The sequence below is a fragment of the Carassius auratus genome, unplaced genomic scaffold, assembly GCF_003368295.1.
Source record: "Carassius auratus strain Wakin unplaced genomic scaffold, ASM336829v1 scaf_tig00005249, whole genome shotgun sequence".
Lineage (NCBI taxonomy): Eukaryota > Metazoa > Chordata > Actinopteri > Cypriniformes > Cyprinidae > Carassius > Carassius auratus.
The window spans coordinates 88,195-106,406 of NW_020523643.1; the positions used below are offsets into that span (position 1 = coordinate 88,195).

General features: G+C 37.2%; 1 protein-coding gene across 2 annotated transcripts in view; it reads left to right on the forward strand.

The window, feature by feature from the left end:
- Positions 1-18,212, forward strand: part of LOC113070795 (dedicator of cytokinesis protein 2-like) — a 100,498-nt gene that overhangs the window by 33,446 nt on the left and 48,840 nt on the right. For both annotated transcript variants that reach the window (XM_026244237.1, XM_026244238.1), the window contains exons 25-26: positions 10,465-10,607; positions 17,567-17,662. In XM_026244237.1, coding sequence (XP_026100022.1) covers positions 10,465-10,607; positions 17,567-17,662 — 239 coding nt within the window. The remainder of the gene's footprint in view (positions 1-10,464; positions 10,608-17,566; positions 17,663-18,212) is intronic.

The following is an 18,212-nucleotide window of genomic DNA, read 5'->3' on the forward strand; positions in this document are numbered from 1 at the left end:
GTGTGTGTGCGTGCTTGTGAACTTTAATGAGATGCAGACGGGAGGTGTATATGTGTGTTTGTGTGTGTGTGTGTGTGTGTGTGTTTTACTAAAGAGTCTGATGGTTTTGCTCATGAGAGTGGTGATGGATTGTGTTGAGTGTGTGTGTTTGATAATGGGTAATGATAGATAGATTCATCATCAGCCTCGTTTAAGCTAAAGTGTTAACCTTTGCTTGAATTCATAACAAAGTTCAACCGACACTCTTGTTAGTGCATGATCATTATATATTTCATTAAAACTAAATGTAAAGCTGTAAAAAGCTATTAAAACATTCTTATAAGTTCATTTAAAACAAATAATAATTGAAATAAAATCTAAAAACTTAATCATACTTTTCAGTCCATATTCCAGTTAGTTGCCAAGGTCATGTTAGTTGCCAACATTTCTCATTTTTGTTTAATTTAAGTTGACGTACTAAAACAAAAAACAACAACAAAAAAATAATAATAATAATCCGAATTATATAGACATTTAAATATAAACCCCACAACCTATAGTAACAAGATCACTACAGAATTAACAAACTAAATTTAAAATGAAAATATATAGATAAGATAAACTTTAAATAAAAGGTCAAATATAAACAAATTTAAAGTATTAATAAAAACTATTGTAAAATGGGTTTTTATTGTAGTGTAATCTTATCAGGTAATATTATTCTAAATATCGACATCATTAGAGACCCCACACACCCTAGTTATTGATATCAGCGTCACTTGTTGACAAATGATTAGTTGATGATGGACACATGTATTCTCGGACCTGATAAGTTTTTCTGCACTGTTTAATTAATTGTTGACCTTAATACACACCCAGACAGATGTTTTGTGGCTGTGGAATTGTTTCTTACTGCATTCCAGAATTAACTCGACAGGCCTGAGTTTCAGAGAGACTTTTTATACTAGCAAGTCTGGTGTGAAATTAAATTCAGAGCATTTTAAACACCAAAACTGCAGAGTATTGATCAGTTTTTTTGTGTGCCTGTCTCTGCTCTGCTTTCCACAAAGTCAGATCCGCTCTACAGATTTCTACGCAAATTAGCATTTAGCATTCAACATCTTATTTTTGCATGAGACGCATCAGGTTTCAGAATGAAATCCATGCATTTAATCGAGCACAATCACAAACCGTCCACTCTCTATGTGTCTGGTGCACTCATAAATATTCATGAGCGCTGCTCCTCCGCCTCTAGCGATTGGTCCAGACCTGCTTGACATCACAATGCGAGGATTCCTCTTTTGTCCCACAGGATGCCACCAGCTGTTTACTTATTCATGTATTCATGTGTCATTTTATTTATTTTTTTTATTTTCGTGTCCCCTGTAAGCCGTCCTGACAGGCATTTTAATTGAAATTGATCCAGCCGGCCATTGGAAAATGAAGCCCCTTTTTTGTGAAATGTCACTCTGAAATGAGTGCGAGAGGAATGAGACGTTTATACGCTGTCTAATTACCTCCAGCGCATTAGCCTCATCTAGTGTGTATGGAGAAATAATGCATGATGGGAACAGCGACAGGTGGCACTGAGCAGATGCTCTGGGTGAATCTCTATTTGTAGTGTACAAACTAATATTACGCAAGATTAACATTATAGAGCACTATGCTAAAGGTGTCTAGTGGTGTAATGTTTTTGAAGTATCCAAAAGTTACAGTGCATTTTAATTATTTATTTTAATTACTACTTTTCAGAAGTGACACATTAAACTAATAAAACATGACAGTAAAGACATCTATAATGTAACAATGAATGCTGTTCTTTTGACTCAACAAGTATTTCAGTTTCATGTGTTTAGCACAAGTAACTGTATTATGTATAATTCTATGATTCTGCGGATACATCAAGATTTTATTCTGTATAATTTTGCTGGTTTGATATGAGCAATATGGAGGCGTTTTTTATTAAATTAAATTTTAGCTATTATTTCTAAAAAGCCAATAGACAAGTAACTCTTTCACTTCCCTCTTTCCTAGGCTGTTTTAACTTGCATTCAGCTTTTTTTTAGCTACAACAGAGATGGCTTTGGCTACAGTGATAGCTGGATGCCTTCGTCTAAAGGGATTTAGAGGTTGTTACACGCAATGTTGACTGATAAAAATGGGTAAAAAAGTTTCCTATATATTGGATGAACTGAGGATGAGTCAGTAAACAGCTAATTTCACTTTTTGAATGAACTTTCCCTTAAAGTGCATATTCTATGACGTGCAACTTTAGTCCTTGGAAAGGAAAACACACACACACACACACACACACACATTTGTGAATCTGCATTTGACACATTTAATTTCCACTTGTGAAATTAGATTCATGGATAATATGAGAGCAGTTAGCTCAATTTATTCCGCTGTCACACGGAAACCTGACAGACGGGAGTTATTGAATCGTTAAAAGAGAGAAATAACGAGCAAATTACCCAGAAGCTCTCATCTGCAGATCTGCTGCATTCTTTTAACTTAAAAGAGATCTTTAAATCACAGCTGCTTTTGAAGAGCCGTCTGCTGATGTGAGAGCAGTTTGATTCTCTGAGATCAGAACAAACACACGGACCGTGTCTGATCCCAGACCAGCGCTCCTGGGTCCCATGTGCGTTTGATACTGTACGTACAGAAAAAGGAATCACCATGCATAAAAGCCAGATATGGAGATTAGTTTTGATAAAATAACTTTATAAACTCATCTCTCCTCTGACTCTTCTGAACTTTATCTGTATGTCTGAGTTTTTATTTAACTTCTCAGTGTACTTGAAAAAAAGTTTACATTTTTGTGAAAATCCATCTAATGTGTAAGGGAAACAGGTCAATTTAGCTCAAAGGGAATCATTTAAGATTTTAAAGGGAATTTTAACAGAATCACTGTTTCACGGCTGTTCACGGAGACGCGCCTGCGGTTCAGTGAACGAGCCGTTTAACATCAAATCTGCGCTGGATACTAATATCCAAACTGTAGTGAAAACACTATCAATTAGCACAGTAACAAGATCGGCAGTTTAAGACATTAACTTGTAAGCACAAAACACAAGATACTTCTCTTTTCAATATGAATAAGGCTTTATTAGATAAATCTAAGACATATAAACTAATCTAACACATAAACGCACGCACACACACATTCACACAAGTTGCAGGAAGATCGAAAGTTAGGGAAAGATGAGTTTAAGAGAATGGAAATATGGAATCCCAAGTTAACAGCAATACGTTAAATTGCGTAAACATGAACAACCATCAATCACGTAATTAGCGCTCGCATTGAGTTCCTCAATGAGGTTAAAATTATATTAGATACACCAGTAAAGGTCACAGTCTGGAGGTAAAGTTACTTGCATCTCCTGTGAAGAAGGAGCCTCGGTGAAAGGGCTATCCCGAGGTCGTTGATTGGCTGGAAGTTCAGTCTCTGAAGTGACGTCTTGGGGAGCCCGTGCTTGGGCGTTGGCTGAAGCTGGAGTTGTGTGGCTGGTTGGAGTTCAAACGCGCAGACGAGGTCGACGTTACAAAACTTAACTCAGAACACGAAACTCTCAAACGGAAAAGAAAAGAAATAAAGTTTGACGAGACTAGGTTGTGTTCCTTCTCATTGTGGCATAAGTAGCAGCAGGCAGGCACGCTGGAACCGCGCTCAAAGAACCATGACGACTAACCGCATGGCTAGATGCTACAAGCTAAAGCTAGGTAGCAAAGCTACAAGCTAAAAGCTAAGAGCAGGCATGACTAATAGCATGACTGATAGCACGAGCAAGGCTGGAACTAAAAGCCGACATGGCTAATAGCAGCAGCTAGGGACTAAAAGCAGACTAAAAGCAAGGCATGACTGATAGCACAAGCAATGCTAGAACTAAAAGCAAAATTTCATGGAGTCCAAAGTATTTAAACTTCCTTGTTGGCCACCCCTCAAATGTTGCCTTGACCAATCAGATATGGTCTTGGCTCAGGGGATCATAAATCATTTGTTTATCTTACCAAGCATGTGGTTCCTGCCTCGCAGGATCTAATTTTGGACATGATTCCTATAACACAATTATGATATATTTTACAAATAAATGATTGTCAGGACTTTATCAAGCAAGAAAATTAGATTATATCTATACTAGACATGACTATGTATCCTATAGTTATCAAAAGACATACACAATAAGTGATTATACATGATAGTCAAATGTGTGGGTTACACATAAATGAATATGGAGTTAAGCAATGGAACGATTCATTTACAAGTCTTTTTGAGTTCATTCTGGTCCATATATAATGAACAAAAAGCAGTTTCTTTGCCATTCTCTGGCAAAGGGACTTTTCTGTGAAGACAAAGGTTTAAAGCCCTTCCCCCTTAGGAATTTCAGTCTGGTTCTGCTGGCTGGGGGGAAGTCAATGCAAGTATTTAACTTGATCTCCTGGGTTTACATGTGATGTCCAACGTTGCATTTCAATCACGAACAATAAATTTGACAATCTTTTCTTCGAATTAAAATGGTCAATAATTGTACTATTGGTGTTAATGTTGAAAGCTGTTGTGTGAACAAGTTGGTTGGTTGGTTATCTTGCTTGGTTCTTGTGGCACTAGAACTGATTTATGACTTCCTGAGGAGTTCGGCTCTCGTTTCAATGCACACAGCTCTGATAGACTCTTTGATTTGTCTGGTTCGACTCATTTCTGCTACAAATGTAATACATAATAGTAATAGTAGTAGTGATATAATAATCTTTATTTATCCACCGATCAGTCCTAGATTTGGCGCTCTTTACTTTCTCTTGGAATCGAAACCCATCTGAGGAATTAAACTACTAGCATACATTTGTATGTTTTCTTCTGTAGTAATAATAAACAAAAAATATGTGTGTGTCAGTGTTCTAGTATTCCTCATATGCTATTATTGTATTTATTATTTTGAATTAGCATCTATTTTTTTCATTATAATATTAGTTTAGTAATTTAGTTTTTGTCGTTTTTGTTATATTATATTATATTATATATATATATATATATATATATATATATATATATATATATATTTATAGCCTATATAATAAAACTTTTTATTTTAGTTTAAGTAATTGTATTGCTTTAACTTCTTTCCATTTCAGTTTTCTTTTAGTTTTATTTCAATTTTAGTTTGTTTTAGTAATTTCCTGATGTGCTTTTGTAATTTTATAGATTTTTTATATTTCTGTATAGCTTTAATTTATTTTTTATTTAAGATTTAGTTTTAGCAATTTTAGTACTACAACTTCAGTTTAATTTTAATTTAAATTTGAAGTATTTTTTTATTAAGTTTTTTATTTTTTTTATTTTTGTTATTTTCATTACTTGTAAAATTGATACATATTTCTATATAGCTTTGATTTATTATTATTATTATTATTATTATTATTATTATTAGTTCTAGTATTAGTCATTTTAGTCATTTAACTTATTTCCATTATTTGACAGAAAAATGTCAAATTTTTATTAAAATATTACATTTAAGTATTTTTTTTAAATATATAAAATATTTAGTTTACTTCACCTTTATTTAAATCGCTGAAATCAATTTGTTTTAGTCAACAGTAACATCACTGGTGTGTATGCATTTATTGAGTTTTGTTTTCCTTTTATTTATTTTAAGTGTTTGTCATTTTCATGTTTTGTGTATTTTGTGTGCTTTTTATTTATTTATAATTTTTCATAGTTCATAGAATTCTTTTTATTTCAGTTTTAGTTTTAGTTATAACTGTAAACGTTCAAAGATAATCTGGCATGTTTGTGTGTTTTAAAGTAGGACAGTGAGTTAGTGTATGTTGCCCTAATGGTGAATTAATTTCTAGGCTTGATGATCCTAATGAGAAATGTTTCAATGAAATTAACATTACCACAGTAAAATTTCCATTATTCACTCTCTCAGTGGTGATGCATTAAAATGATGAAGTACACACACACACACACACACACACACACACACACACACACACACTCATCTGACTAATTCAAATGCAGTGAAAGTGAATTAAAGGTTTTATTTATTTATTTGTATTTTTTCACTCAGGCCTTAATGTAGCTGTTGTTAAAGTTATGTTTGCCAAGGGCTTTTCCGACTGTTTATCCTACTGGGTTAAAAGGCATTACAGCAGACAAAATGCATTTCACGCTTATTTGTAATTTTTTTATTTATTATTATTTGATCTTGTTTTTCCATGTCACAGTCTGTTGATAGAAATGTTGCATTCATCTCAGGATCTGTGGGAAGAGTTTGTCATTGGTTTTTAACTGGGAATTTATATGTGAATGTTTCTTGGAATCGATATTGATATTCAAGACTTTAAGGGGCTTTCAAAAGTAATTCCACTGGCCCTGATTGCAACAGTGTTTGCCAACTAGAGTTTTACATTTTGTGAGTCACTGGAGCTTGTATGTGTGTTACTCATCACTATGATGCAAGGATGGTTTCCAGGGCATTGCTATGTGGTTGCTAGGGTGTTTTGTGTAGAGAATATTCTGGTCTCAAAGCTTTGAAACCTGGATTATAGTTGAAGTTGGATGCTGTTGCCTGGCTTAAAATATAACCTGATGCAGAGAATACATCGGATCTGTCACAAAATCACCATCAGAAAAGATAAAGGCATGTCCAGTATCCAGATAAGGAGTTTGTTTTTATTCAAATCTGTCATCCATAGGAATGATGGGTGTTCTTTACCTTTTATTTAAATTATAGTTTAATACATTATATATATATTTTTTTGTTCCTAGTCTGAAACAAGAAGTCACAGAAGCAAAATTAACCCAAAAATAGCTGTTTAGAGCAGCTGTTGTTATTTTTGCTCTGAAAGTTGCATCTAAATAAGAGTCATGGAAATGACGCACTTTAAAGTTTGTGATTGTCCGATGCAGCTGTCATCAGTTTGTTAACAACTTTTTCGACAGCTGAGGATCCAATTTACAGCTGCGATCTCGTTCCGCCCCTTGAATTTGATGCTCAACACATTTTATCAAGGAGAAACATATATATTAACAGTGTAGCGAAAAACAGCAAGTATTATTGTGCACGGACATCTGAAATCTTGGTAACAGAAATGGGATTGAATTAGACCTTCAAGAGCTGCACAAAGAGCCTGAGTTAAAGCTTATTCTGATTTCAGTCTTTAATGTGAACGAAGGAGCTTTCGGTTTTCACATACACTTTTCTCTGTGGCAGCTGGGTAATTGAAATGGCATCTTATTACCATGTGGAATGGTTCATAGTGAACTCTCAGCATAGAATGACAGATGAGAATGAATGAGGGTCTCTAGTCGAAAAGAAAAGGGCTGAGTTATGATTCTTATGGGAGCAGTTGTCAAAATCTTTTTCTCTTGAGAGAAAGACTGACACAGCAGTGACATTACATTAGTCACAGCTCTGTGATTTAGTCTTCACTTCAGACCTTTTTGAGGGAGAAAGGTAGAAAGATGGTCAGTCTCTGATGATCTGATCACAAGTGGTCACTCTTGAGATGCGATAGTGCCTGACAGCCGAGTCCAATTTGTGAATGAGTTGATTCTTTTCAATCAACCCATTAAATCGAATCGCAAATCGCACCGAATGACTAATTCATGAATTAGAATTGGACAGATGGTGTTGCAACGGTTCTTGAGTCAACAAATCACTGATTCAAATGATTCAGTCAGAGTGAGTCTCTAATTAACAAAGTAAGCCAGGAACAGGAGATCCTCGAAGCTTGACTGCACACGTGCCTCATGGCACGAAATGTTAGTTACTAGTGGCAATTTTAGGATTTATTATTGTAAATTTAGGTAGAATCTGTCAGTTGTTTGTGAACTAAATCTGATGTAAAAGGGCGAGCTGGTTAAGCCTGCGGTATGAAATGCTTGAATGCAGACATGTCCACATTTTTTTAAGGTAGGTTTTAGGTAAAAATGAAACATAACATTAAAACAACACAAATTAATGCCTATGCATCTTCCCCACAATCAAAGTTTCATTTTCAAGTTTCAAAGAGTTCTTTTTATAATGTCCCACTCACACATTAAAATGAAAATCATCACACACTCATCAATCTTTACCTTTAAGACTTAAGTACATTAAAAATCACAATCAATGTACTTTTACTCAAGTAAAATTGAAAAGGAGTACTTTATTAACTGGAGTAATGCTTTATTAAGGTATCTGTACTTTTACTCAAGTACAACCCCGATTCCAAAAAAGTTGGGACACTGTACAAATTAAATATAAAACAGAATGCAATGATGTGAAAGTTTGAAATTTCAATATTTTATTCAGAATACAACATAGCATTGGGGGATTTGGTGATCCTCTGCTCATCTTGACTTCTGAGAGACACTGCAAAACTCTGAGAGGCTCTTTTTATACCCAATCATGTTGCCAATTGACCTAATAAGTTGCAAATTGGTCCTCCAGCTGTTCCTTATATGTACATTTAACTTTTCTGGCCTCTTATTGCTACCTGTCCCAACTTTTTTGGAATGTGTAACTCTCATGAAATCCAAAATGAGCCAAAATTTGTTGTGACATTTAAAAATGTCTCACTTTCAACATTTGATATGTTATCTATATTCTGTTGTGAATAAAATATACATTTTACTCACAATTTGTACAGTGTACCAACTTTTTTGGAATCGGGTTTGTACTTGATTTGTGTACTTAGTCCACCACTGCTGGCGACACATAATAGTTCCACTTGTGAACAGTTGACTCAAAATATATCACTCAAAATATCTTAAGATTATTTAAACAAGTCTTTCCACTCCTCGCAGGAAACAGATTAGATATTAAAATGGGGTGCTTAAGAATTGACAATGGACTCTTCTAATAAAAGTAACTGATGTGCAGTGTGTACCATTCTTCATTTCCATGTTCCTCGAATTTCAAAATGCATTATTTGTAAAAGTCATTGAAGTGATAGATGATGCTCTTTTGGCCGTCCGCTAGTGTGGCTCTCGGCCAGGATCAGTCCACAGTAATATAGAGTCTGTTGAGTAAGTGTTTCTTCCTGTTAGGTAAGAGCATTTCTGCTCAGCTGCGAGCGTGAACTCTGGATGTGTAGGTCATTCTAAATGTCATGGTTTGTGCATGTACACATGATGCTGAGGGTGTTTGTCATGTTTTATTGGTTAATTCAGATTGTGATAAACACACGCTCTGGGTGCCGCTTCAGTCCAGGAAGTGAGAGGGTCAGTTTGGCCTTGAGAAATTGCTCAACAGCACATTTTCCTTTTGTTCTTGGCCGTGATATTGATGATGAAACAGGACACTCTATAAAAAGCGACACTAGCGAAGCCTTCATGATCTCAGATCACTCAAATCGCACTTTCTCCCTCAGGGCTGCATTTATCTCTCCTCTGAGGAGACTCGCTCTCATCGCTCTTTATCTCACTGGGACATTAAATGTGACAAATCCAATTACGGCTCGCCTCGGTAATTAGCATTAGTGCCGACGTTTATGATTGTCATTTATTTACCAGACCTAAGGTGCAACAATACTGTAAGCGTACGTTAAACCAGCCGTTCACTGTGACGAGCTGCTCTAAACGTTTCTGCATAAACCCTGGTGATGTACGGCGCCTGAAACGCATTTATGATATCTGCCTTTTCTTGATGCATTACGCTCCTCTGAGAGAGAAACTCACCTGCTGAGATGCATTTGAGCCCTGAGAGAGAAAGAGAGAGATAGAGATAGAGAGAGAGAGAGAGAGAGAGAGAGAGAGAGAGGGGAAGGTAGTGTGGGAGGATCAGATCAATGGCAAACGGTTGCATTTGATCATAAAGTGCTGCATTCTGGAAAGACATTTTCTCTTTGACCTGATGTGAATCTGACAAATTAATGTTTTTTTTTTAAATGTTTTTTATCTTTGTATTTTCAAATTTCAGTAACAAATTTTCAATAAATTTCCATGTTCTTTGATATATACATATTATTTTTGGATAAAAGACCCAAGGTGCATATCTATCCATCCATCCATCCATCCGTCCATCCCCAAAATAAAGTGTCTGTCGTTTTCTTTTGATAGGTACATTGGTGTTCTGCTTTAGTGCATCTTTCTATATTTCTCTCTAACTCTGACTTTCTAAGCAAAATCAGATTGATCATCATTGATAATCAGCTGGTAACGAGCCAGTGTCTAAATTAGTTTTTAATATGCTGATTTTAAGAGGCAGGAAAAAAGATGTTTGATGAGTGAAAATCAATCATCAAACAGACCTCATCGAGCTTACCTGCTCTTATATTTGCACCTTCAATAAGTTATTTTAGTTTTCCATAACATTTTTTCCCCTTTTTTGTGCTGTTATGTGTTTACAAATTTGATATGTTAATTTGCTTTTGATTGTTTACATTTTTTTTTCACTATGTCTGTCCTGATTCGTATGCAGAATTTTTAATGCAATTTTTTTTTTATTGTTAAATTTTATCTATAGTACTTACTTTATGTTATGATGTCCTCTCCAGACTGCCGTGACATCCTGTTACCCATGATGCTTCGGGAGTTGAGCGGGGCATTGGCTGTGGTGGGGGAGGGTCTTCAGGATGAGAAGCGCAACAGTGTCGAACTCCTCAACAACATCCTGGAGGTGCTGAGCCGCAGCGACGTGGTAAGAGCCAATCAGAGAGCAGCACACTAATAGACCAGCCAATCACAGCACAGTCTGTGTATTCCAGGAGAAATTTCTTTCTATTCTACAACAATTGATTAAAAATAGTTCCTCTCCAGGAACTCGAGCTGCATAAAAAACTTTGGGGAACGCCTTTGGCAAGACTGACTCTGAATACCGTGTGCAATCTGTCCAATGGAAGGGCGTGATGTCACGTGCATGGTGACGTAGCAACCAGGAAGCTATAAAAGCACATGCCACACAGCTGGCTTCAGCTTCTTGTCTTTCAGCAAGCACTCTGTGTGTGCATGTCATTCTGTCTTGTCAGTCTTATTTATTATCGTTTGTCACTATTAGCTCATTTAAGTAGCTACAGTATGTCAAAGAGCAAAGCTAAGACAAGACATCTGAAGGGTGAATCAAGACCGTATTTCAGATTGTGTGTTCCTCCCTGCTCTTAAATCTAAACATCAGAGGTGGGGATACACACATTCTGTGTGTGGGCTGCCTGGGATCAAAGTGCGCTGCGTGTGATTTCACATGCGGACGCTTCAATCCCTGGGGGCTCTCTTCGAGAAGTGAGCCTTTGCCAGATTTCCTCACGGTACCGGTCCCGCTTTCGCCAAGGCAGATAGATCTGCTGAAGGGAATGGAGACGGGCACATCCTTATCTCCTAACTTACCCATCAAATCTGCCTGATTCTTGGGTTCGGAAGTATTACATCATTTTCAGTTTTGATGTGAATCTTTCCGCACGTGACCCCTTGTCTGTTTTTTTAAGCTCCATTTAATAAGGAGGAGTTAGATATATCACTTTGATGTGAATTGTATCACAAGCCAGACCGTGTTTACTTGTCTGATGGTTTGCATTTAATTCTGAGGAATATAATGACAGTTGTCTAACTTTGAGAAGTTAATATATCACTTCAATGTGTACTTTATCACAATCCAGACCGTGTTTACTTGTATGATTGTTGGATTGCATTAGATTCTGAGGAATATAATGACCATTATCTAACTTTGAGAAGTTAAATATATCACTTAAATGTGTATTGTATCACAGTCCAGACTGTGTTTACTTGTCTGATTGTTTGAGTGCAGTACATTCTGAGGAATATAATGACATATATTTAACTTGTGAAGTTAGATGTACTGGAGGGACTGCTGGGTGGGAGCAACCCTCTCCGCGTACAAACAGAGCGTGGGCCAGGGACTTCCCAGCCTAATCCGAATCGGAAGGAGTCGTACTTCAGGCTGGGAGGTCCACGGCCAAGAAGTCATGACGCATTTCGTCATGAGGGCAGCCCCTACTGGGGTAGAGAGGTGTCCAACTCATTACACGGTGCCCGTCTCACCTCAGTGCTCTCTGAGGGGGAACCCACTTCGAACTATCAAGGTCACGCGATGATGCCTTCGTGCCTTATACATGTGGAAGAAACCTTGTTTCTTGAATCAGGGCCCGGTGCTGGGAGCTCTTTGTCGCTGTGTAACGCTAGTGACAGACGGGTCCCTCCCTGATTGGGGTACGGTCATGAGTGGCCACCCTGCCCGCAGTCTGTGGAGCAATCGCCATTTGACATGGCATACCAGTTGTCTAGAGATGCTAGCTGTGCATCGAGCATTGAAATATTTCCTGCCAGACCTGACAGGTCATCATGTGTTGGTGCACACCAACAACACAATGGCGGATCTGCGTTTGCGCCCCTTGTACAAGCTGGCGCACCAGATCCTTCTGTGGTCCCACGACAAACTCCTCTTGTTCAGAGCAGTGTATATTCCTGGGAGATTGACTGTGGGAGCAGACATACTGTCGAGACAAGGACCGAGGCCCGAGGCCCGAGGCCCGAGGCCCGGGGGTCTCCACCCCGAGGTGGTGAAGTAGATATGGAGAGTTTTTGGACCTCTTTGTGACTCAGAGATATCGCAGTGTCCTCTCTGGTTCTCTCTAGTTCATCCAGCTCCTCTGGGACTGGACGATATAGCACAGACCAGGCTGAGGGTTCGTCTGTACGCCTTTCCCCCTATCGCTCTACTCCCGGGAGTTCTGGTGAGAGTACGCCAGGAGGGGGTCCGTCTTCTATTAGTAGCCCCGTTCTGGCCGGGCCGAGTATGGTTCTCAAATCTGATCTCTCTCCTCGACGGCTCTCCATGGGAGATTCTGACCAGGACAGATCTACTCTCTCAGGCGCAGGTCAAAATAATTCACCCTCGCCCGGAGTTGTGGAAACTGTGGGTGTGGCCTCTGAGGGGGCACAGCTCATAGAATCCGGTCTCTCAACCGAGGCTGTTGAGACCTTCCTCCAATCCAGAGCTCCCTTAATGAGGAAACTTTACACCCTGAGGTGGAAACTCTTCACCTCATGGTACAGTTGACCCTGTTAACTGCCCTGTTAACTGTTTGTACAGTTCTGGAGTTTCTACAAGCCACACTATCTGCAAGGTTAATCTACTCCACCTTAAAGGCTTTCATTGTGGCCATTGTAGCTTACCATGTCCCTTCCCGTGATCAATCAGTGGATAGACACTAGTGACACATTACCTGCAATGAGGCTGTTGCCTCCAGTACAGTCCCGTTTCCCCCCTGGGACTTGGTTGTGGTTTTAGAGGTGTAAGCTCCATCCGAGCCAATTCAAGATATTTCAGATAGACATCTGATCCTTTAAACTGTAGGCTCCTTCGGTGGCCCCTACCTACCTAGACTTTGTGCCCGGCATGGACAAAGCACTCTTCTCAAAGCACCAGCTTGAGCGCTGGACACATATCCACCGAGCTGCCCCGTGGACAAAGTCGGACCGATGGCCTTGGTCCCCCCAGAGTAGGATATTTCTTGCAACTAAGCAGAATCTTAGTTGTTTCATAGTTGAAGCTATCAACGTTACCTATGGGCCGTTGGGAGCCAAGGCTCGCTCTACATGGGGTACTCAGCCTCTAAGGCCTTCTCAGCAGGTGTGTCCCTCTTGGATATCTGCCACGCTCCGGGATAGTCCACGCCTCCACTTTTGTCAGATTTTACAATATAGATATGCGATCCACTCCTGGCTCTTCTGTTCTCCCGCCTTAGCTGTGCTATTCGGATGCACACTTGGCAGGGATTTGGAAGTCTGGCAGCATGGGCACATCGTTCTCCAAAGCATTCGACGCAGCTCGAGTTCCTGTAGAGGAACGTCCCAAGGTTATGAATGTAACCCTAGTTCCTCGAAGGAACGAGACGCTGCGTCGTATCGCCAAACTCCCGGCACCCCTGCCGGCGCTTGCTTCCCTACTCGAAGCCGAAGCCAACTGCACAGCACGTGCTTTTATAGCTTCCTGGTCGCTATGTCACCCCGCCTGTGATGTCACGTCCTACCATTGGACAGATTGCACAAGATATTCAGAGTCGGTCTTGCCAAAGGCGTTCCCCAAAGCGTTTGACAAAGTGTTCAACGCAGCGTCTTGTTCCTTCAAGGAACTAGGGTTACATCCATAACCTTGGGATATTCAATCTTTTTAAAATTTAATTAAAAAAAAAGTACACTAAAATGACAATAAAATATAAAGAACACTAATTAGAGTGTGATATCATGTGTTGTGATGTACAAGTTTGATAATCGACATCAAATGTTCTTTTTTCACTTTTTAATTAAGAATTGAGAAGTTTCTAAGATTCTGTGGGTTCAAATCTTCCAACTTTCTGAGAATTATGATTATTATTTGAAATCTGCTTCTAATCAAACACACACACCCTTACCTAAATGGTGGTTGATTAGACTTGGGTTCTTTGAAGTCCGATGCTCTAATCTCACTTTCCAAACGTTGACAAGACACTGAGCCTCCTGAACTTCCATTTCCAAAGAAAGCAGTGAAACGTTGAGAGAGGAAGGTAATGAAGGAGGTCAGGGCACTGTCTGTTTAACCCGGACTCTTTGGTGTGTGTGTGTGTGTGTGTGTTTGTTTGTTTGTTTAAATCAGCACTTAGGCTGCTTCATCTTAAAGAAAGGCTCTGGGTTCAAAACAAGTGAAGAGCTATTTAAAGCATTTGTGGCAAAATGTTCATTACTACAGAAAATAATTTCATAGTTTTAAAGTAGTACATATATAATTTATGTAAATGTAATTATAATTTTTAATTTTTATATAATTTTAAAATTCTATATAGTTATGTGTGTGTTTTAAAATAGAATATATATATATATATATATATATATATATATATATATATATATATATAATTAAAATGTAAAATAAATACTATATGCATGCATTATCATTATATAATTTTCAATATTATGACATTTTAAGAGTATTAAGACAAAAATAATAGTATTTATTTATTTTGAAAAAAAAAAATAATTTAAGGTTTGATTTGTCTCTCTGTACATCGCTTTTCATTTTCAGTGATCATTTATCAGTCATGGCACAAATGCTAATGAAACCAACCTTCAGTGTGTATACTTTTCAGGAAGTCAACGTATTAATGTCTTAAATATAGTTGACTCTGAATATTACAAGCGTTGAGCTTTAACATTGAACTAATGATACACTTCACCTTTAACTTGTACTGAAGCATAAATGTCTATTAAGAGCTGTTTGTGTTTAAGCGGAGAGGCAAGGTGAGCGGGTCAGACCCGTCTGATTATATGAAGCTGACCGACTGATGAGAATGATGGAGTGCTGAAGAGAGAGCAAAATGAAGACGTGATGGGGTCATGACCTCGTCTGCTTCTTTAACAGGATTCAGAGAGCATTTGAAAGTTCAAACAAACAGTGTGAGGTGTGAGGAAGACGCTTGCTCTCCTTCTCTCTCTCTCTCAGGGCATGTTTCATGCTGCAGTTTGAATTAAACTCTCGGAGTGCCTTTAAAACATTATTCACCTCAAACGATTCTTCTAAAAATACAGATGAGAGAACATCTGTGAGAGCGAGTGATTGTAGAACAGCCCACAAACATTACGGGATGAGAAATAAGCTGTCTAGGTATTCCTGAGTGTGTCAGGATGAGCTGCGTTTAGAGCCATTATAAAATGCAGATAAACACATCTATCTGAAGATGAGAATATGCTTAGCAATAAACCTCCTGATAATATGTAATGAACTAAAGCTAATCAAATTTTCATGATAGAATATACATCATATTTCATCCCAAAATCACAAGAAATTAATGTACAAAAGTTTGGGGTCGGTAAGAGGCTACAGTAAATAAAAAATACAGTAAAAGCAGCTATATTGTGAAATAATATTACTATTAAATATATATATATATTTTTTTTTCAAATATGATTTATTCCTGTGTTGCAAAATGGTATTTTTAGCATCATTACTCCAGTCTTCAGTGTCACATGATCCTTCAGAATTCATTCTGATATGCTGATTTGCTGCTCAAGAAACATTTCTGACTATTTTCAATGTTGAAAACAGTTGTGCTGCTTAATTTTTTGTGGAAACAGTGATACATTCATTTTTTCATGATTCTTTAATGTCTAGAAAGTTTAAAAGACCAGCATTTATTTGAAATAGAAATTATGTCTTTGTCACTTTTGATCTATTTAACGTGTCCTTGTTGAATAAAAGTATTAATTTACTTTAAACCTATTTTAAACCCTAAACATTTAAATCAAAGTCTATAAAAGAATCTATGAAATGTAAACAATGACATCCTAACAATATTTAAATTTATAAATATATATATATTTTGTTATTTAATGCAACTGTTTTCTTTTGAGTATGTTTGCAGTTCATTTCTATGATGATTTTTTAAATTTAAATCAGCATAACTTATAGACAACACATCAAATTCTTTAGAATTTAAATGTTTATCATTGTTTTTTTTTTACACATTTAATGATTGTTTAGGGCAAATGTTAATGTCATGAAAATAAAGAGATTTAATGCGAAAACTTTTAAAAAAGGGCTTTTTTCATTCGTTCACTCATTCATTCTTTATTTATTACTTGCTTGCTCAAATAAAACAAAGCCTATTTAAGAGTTTTTGCTTTAAATCGTTATTTTCATGCAACATTTGACCCAAATATTGGGTTAAAATAAAGTATGAGCTGTACATGCTCTTGACAGGTGTCGGAGAACGTGAAAGAGTAATTGAAACCATACCATATGACAGGCCACTGGTGCCACAGATAGCACACACACACACACACACTCCACAGGGATTATAGGTATACCTGATTAAGACATCATCCACTGACCACTGAGAAAGAATGAGACAGATGAGAGAGACCGACGATAAAGGAGGCGAGACAAAGACACACACACACACACACACAGAGAGAGAGTGTGTTTGAGGTGACAGCTGAAGTGAAGAGCTGTTGACGCTGAGAAACACAATATGAAATGAAATACTGAATGTAGAGATGAACAGATGTTTCTCTCTCTCTCAATCCCTCACTTTATCCGTCTCTGCGTCATGAAATTAGTGAGGGGGTGGTAAACACACACACACACAGACACACACACACACACACCAGTCATTTTCCTGTAGGCTGATTCTCACACACAGACAGAAGGGAAACTTAACCTGCTCTCTCATGAGAAGGAAGTAGGAGAGACACTAAAACAGCAGTCACCCAATGTGCTTTTAGTATCACTTATATGCTACAGTAGTATTTATTAATATTTGAATATTGAAGCTTTTAGTTTTATATTTTCAGTTTACATTTTAATTTAAGTTTTGGTTATTTTGTTATATACATATATTTTATTAATTTGTTTTACATATAAAAAGATGAATATATATTAATATATTAATTAATATAATATTTTCAGTTTTGGTTTCAGTCATTTTGGTACTCCAGTTTAAACTCATTTTAGTTAGTTGCCAATGCAGTATTTTTTTTTTTTTTTTTTTTTTTTTTTTTATTATGTGTGGTTTTGCTTTAATTGGGCGATTTAATGAGAAAATCTGTGACCATTTGAATGCTGCGGGTTCAGCGCTAGAACACAAATGACAAGCGTTTTGTCTCTTCCAGGGAGACACATTTCAGCACATTCAGGACATTGTGTCGTCTCTGCTGAGGACGATAAACTGCACAGTCATCACGATGGGCCGAGAACACACTCTCATCGTGAGTTTAAACCACTACATCCTTTCCCTTCATTCTCCTTTTCTTCTTTTAATCAAATGTCACTATTAATTTTGATCATACTTAGTTAATGATGGAAACAAATGCCAGATCTGGTATTTTGAGGTTAACTATATCACCAGACCGGAAACATTTCTTGCACTAAAATGCACAATTTTATTGACGTCATCTTGAATATCTCATTTACAAACAAGGAAGGAGGGAGAAGAAGTGCATTTTGGGAAATGTAGTCTTAGACTATCAGAATATTGGCGTATAAAAATACATTGATTATAATATTTGTTACCTTATATTTTTATTTATATACTGTATATTTTCAAGTCTGGACATGAGTACAGGACAGATACGGAGCGGAAGACGTGTGTTTGAACCAGTGTGTGTGTTTTAGTAATCTAGGAAGCAAAACGTGTTTATCTGTATGTGAGAAGGTGTGAATGATAGAGAAAAATATATCAGTGTTTGTGAATTCATTGATCATAATGAATCTAAACATTGACACTAAAATGTCCATGTGAACATCAAACATTTACAC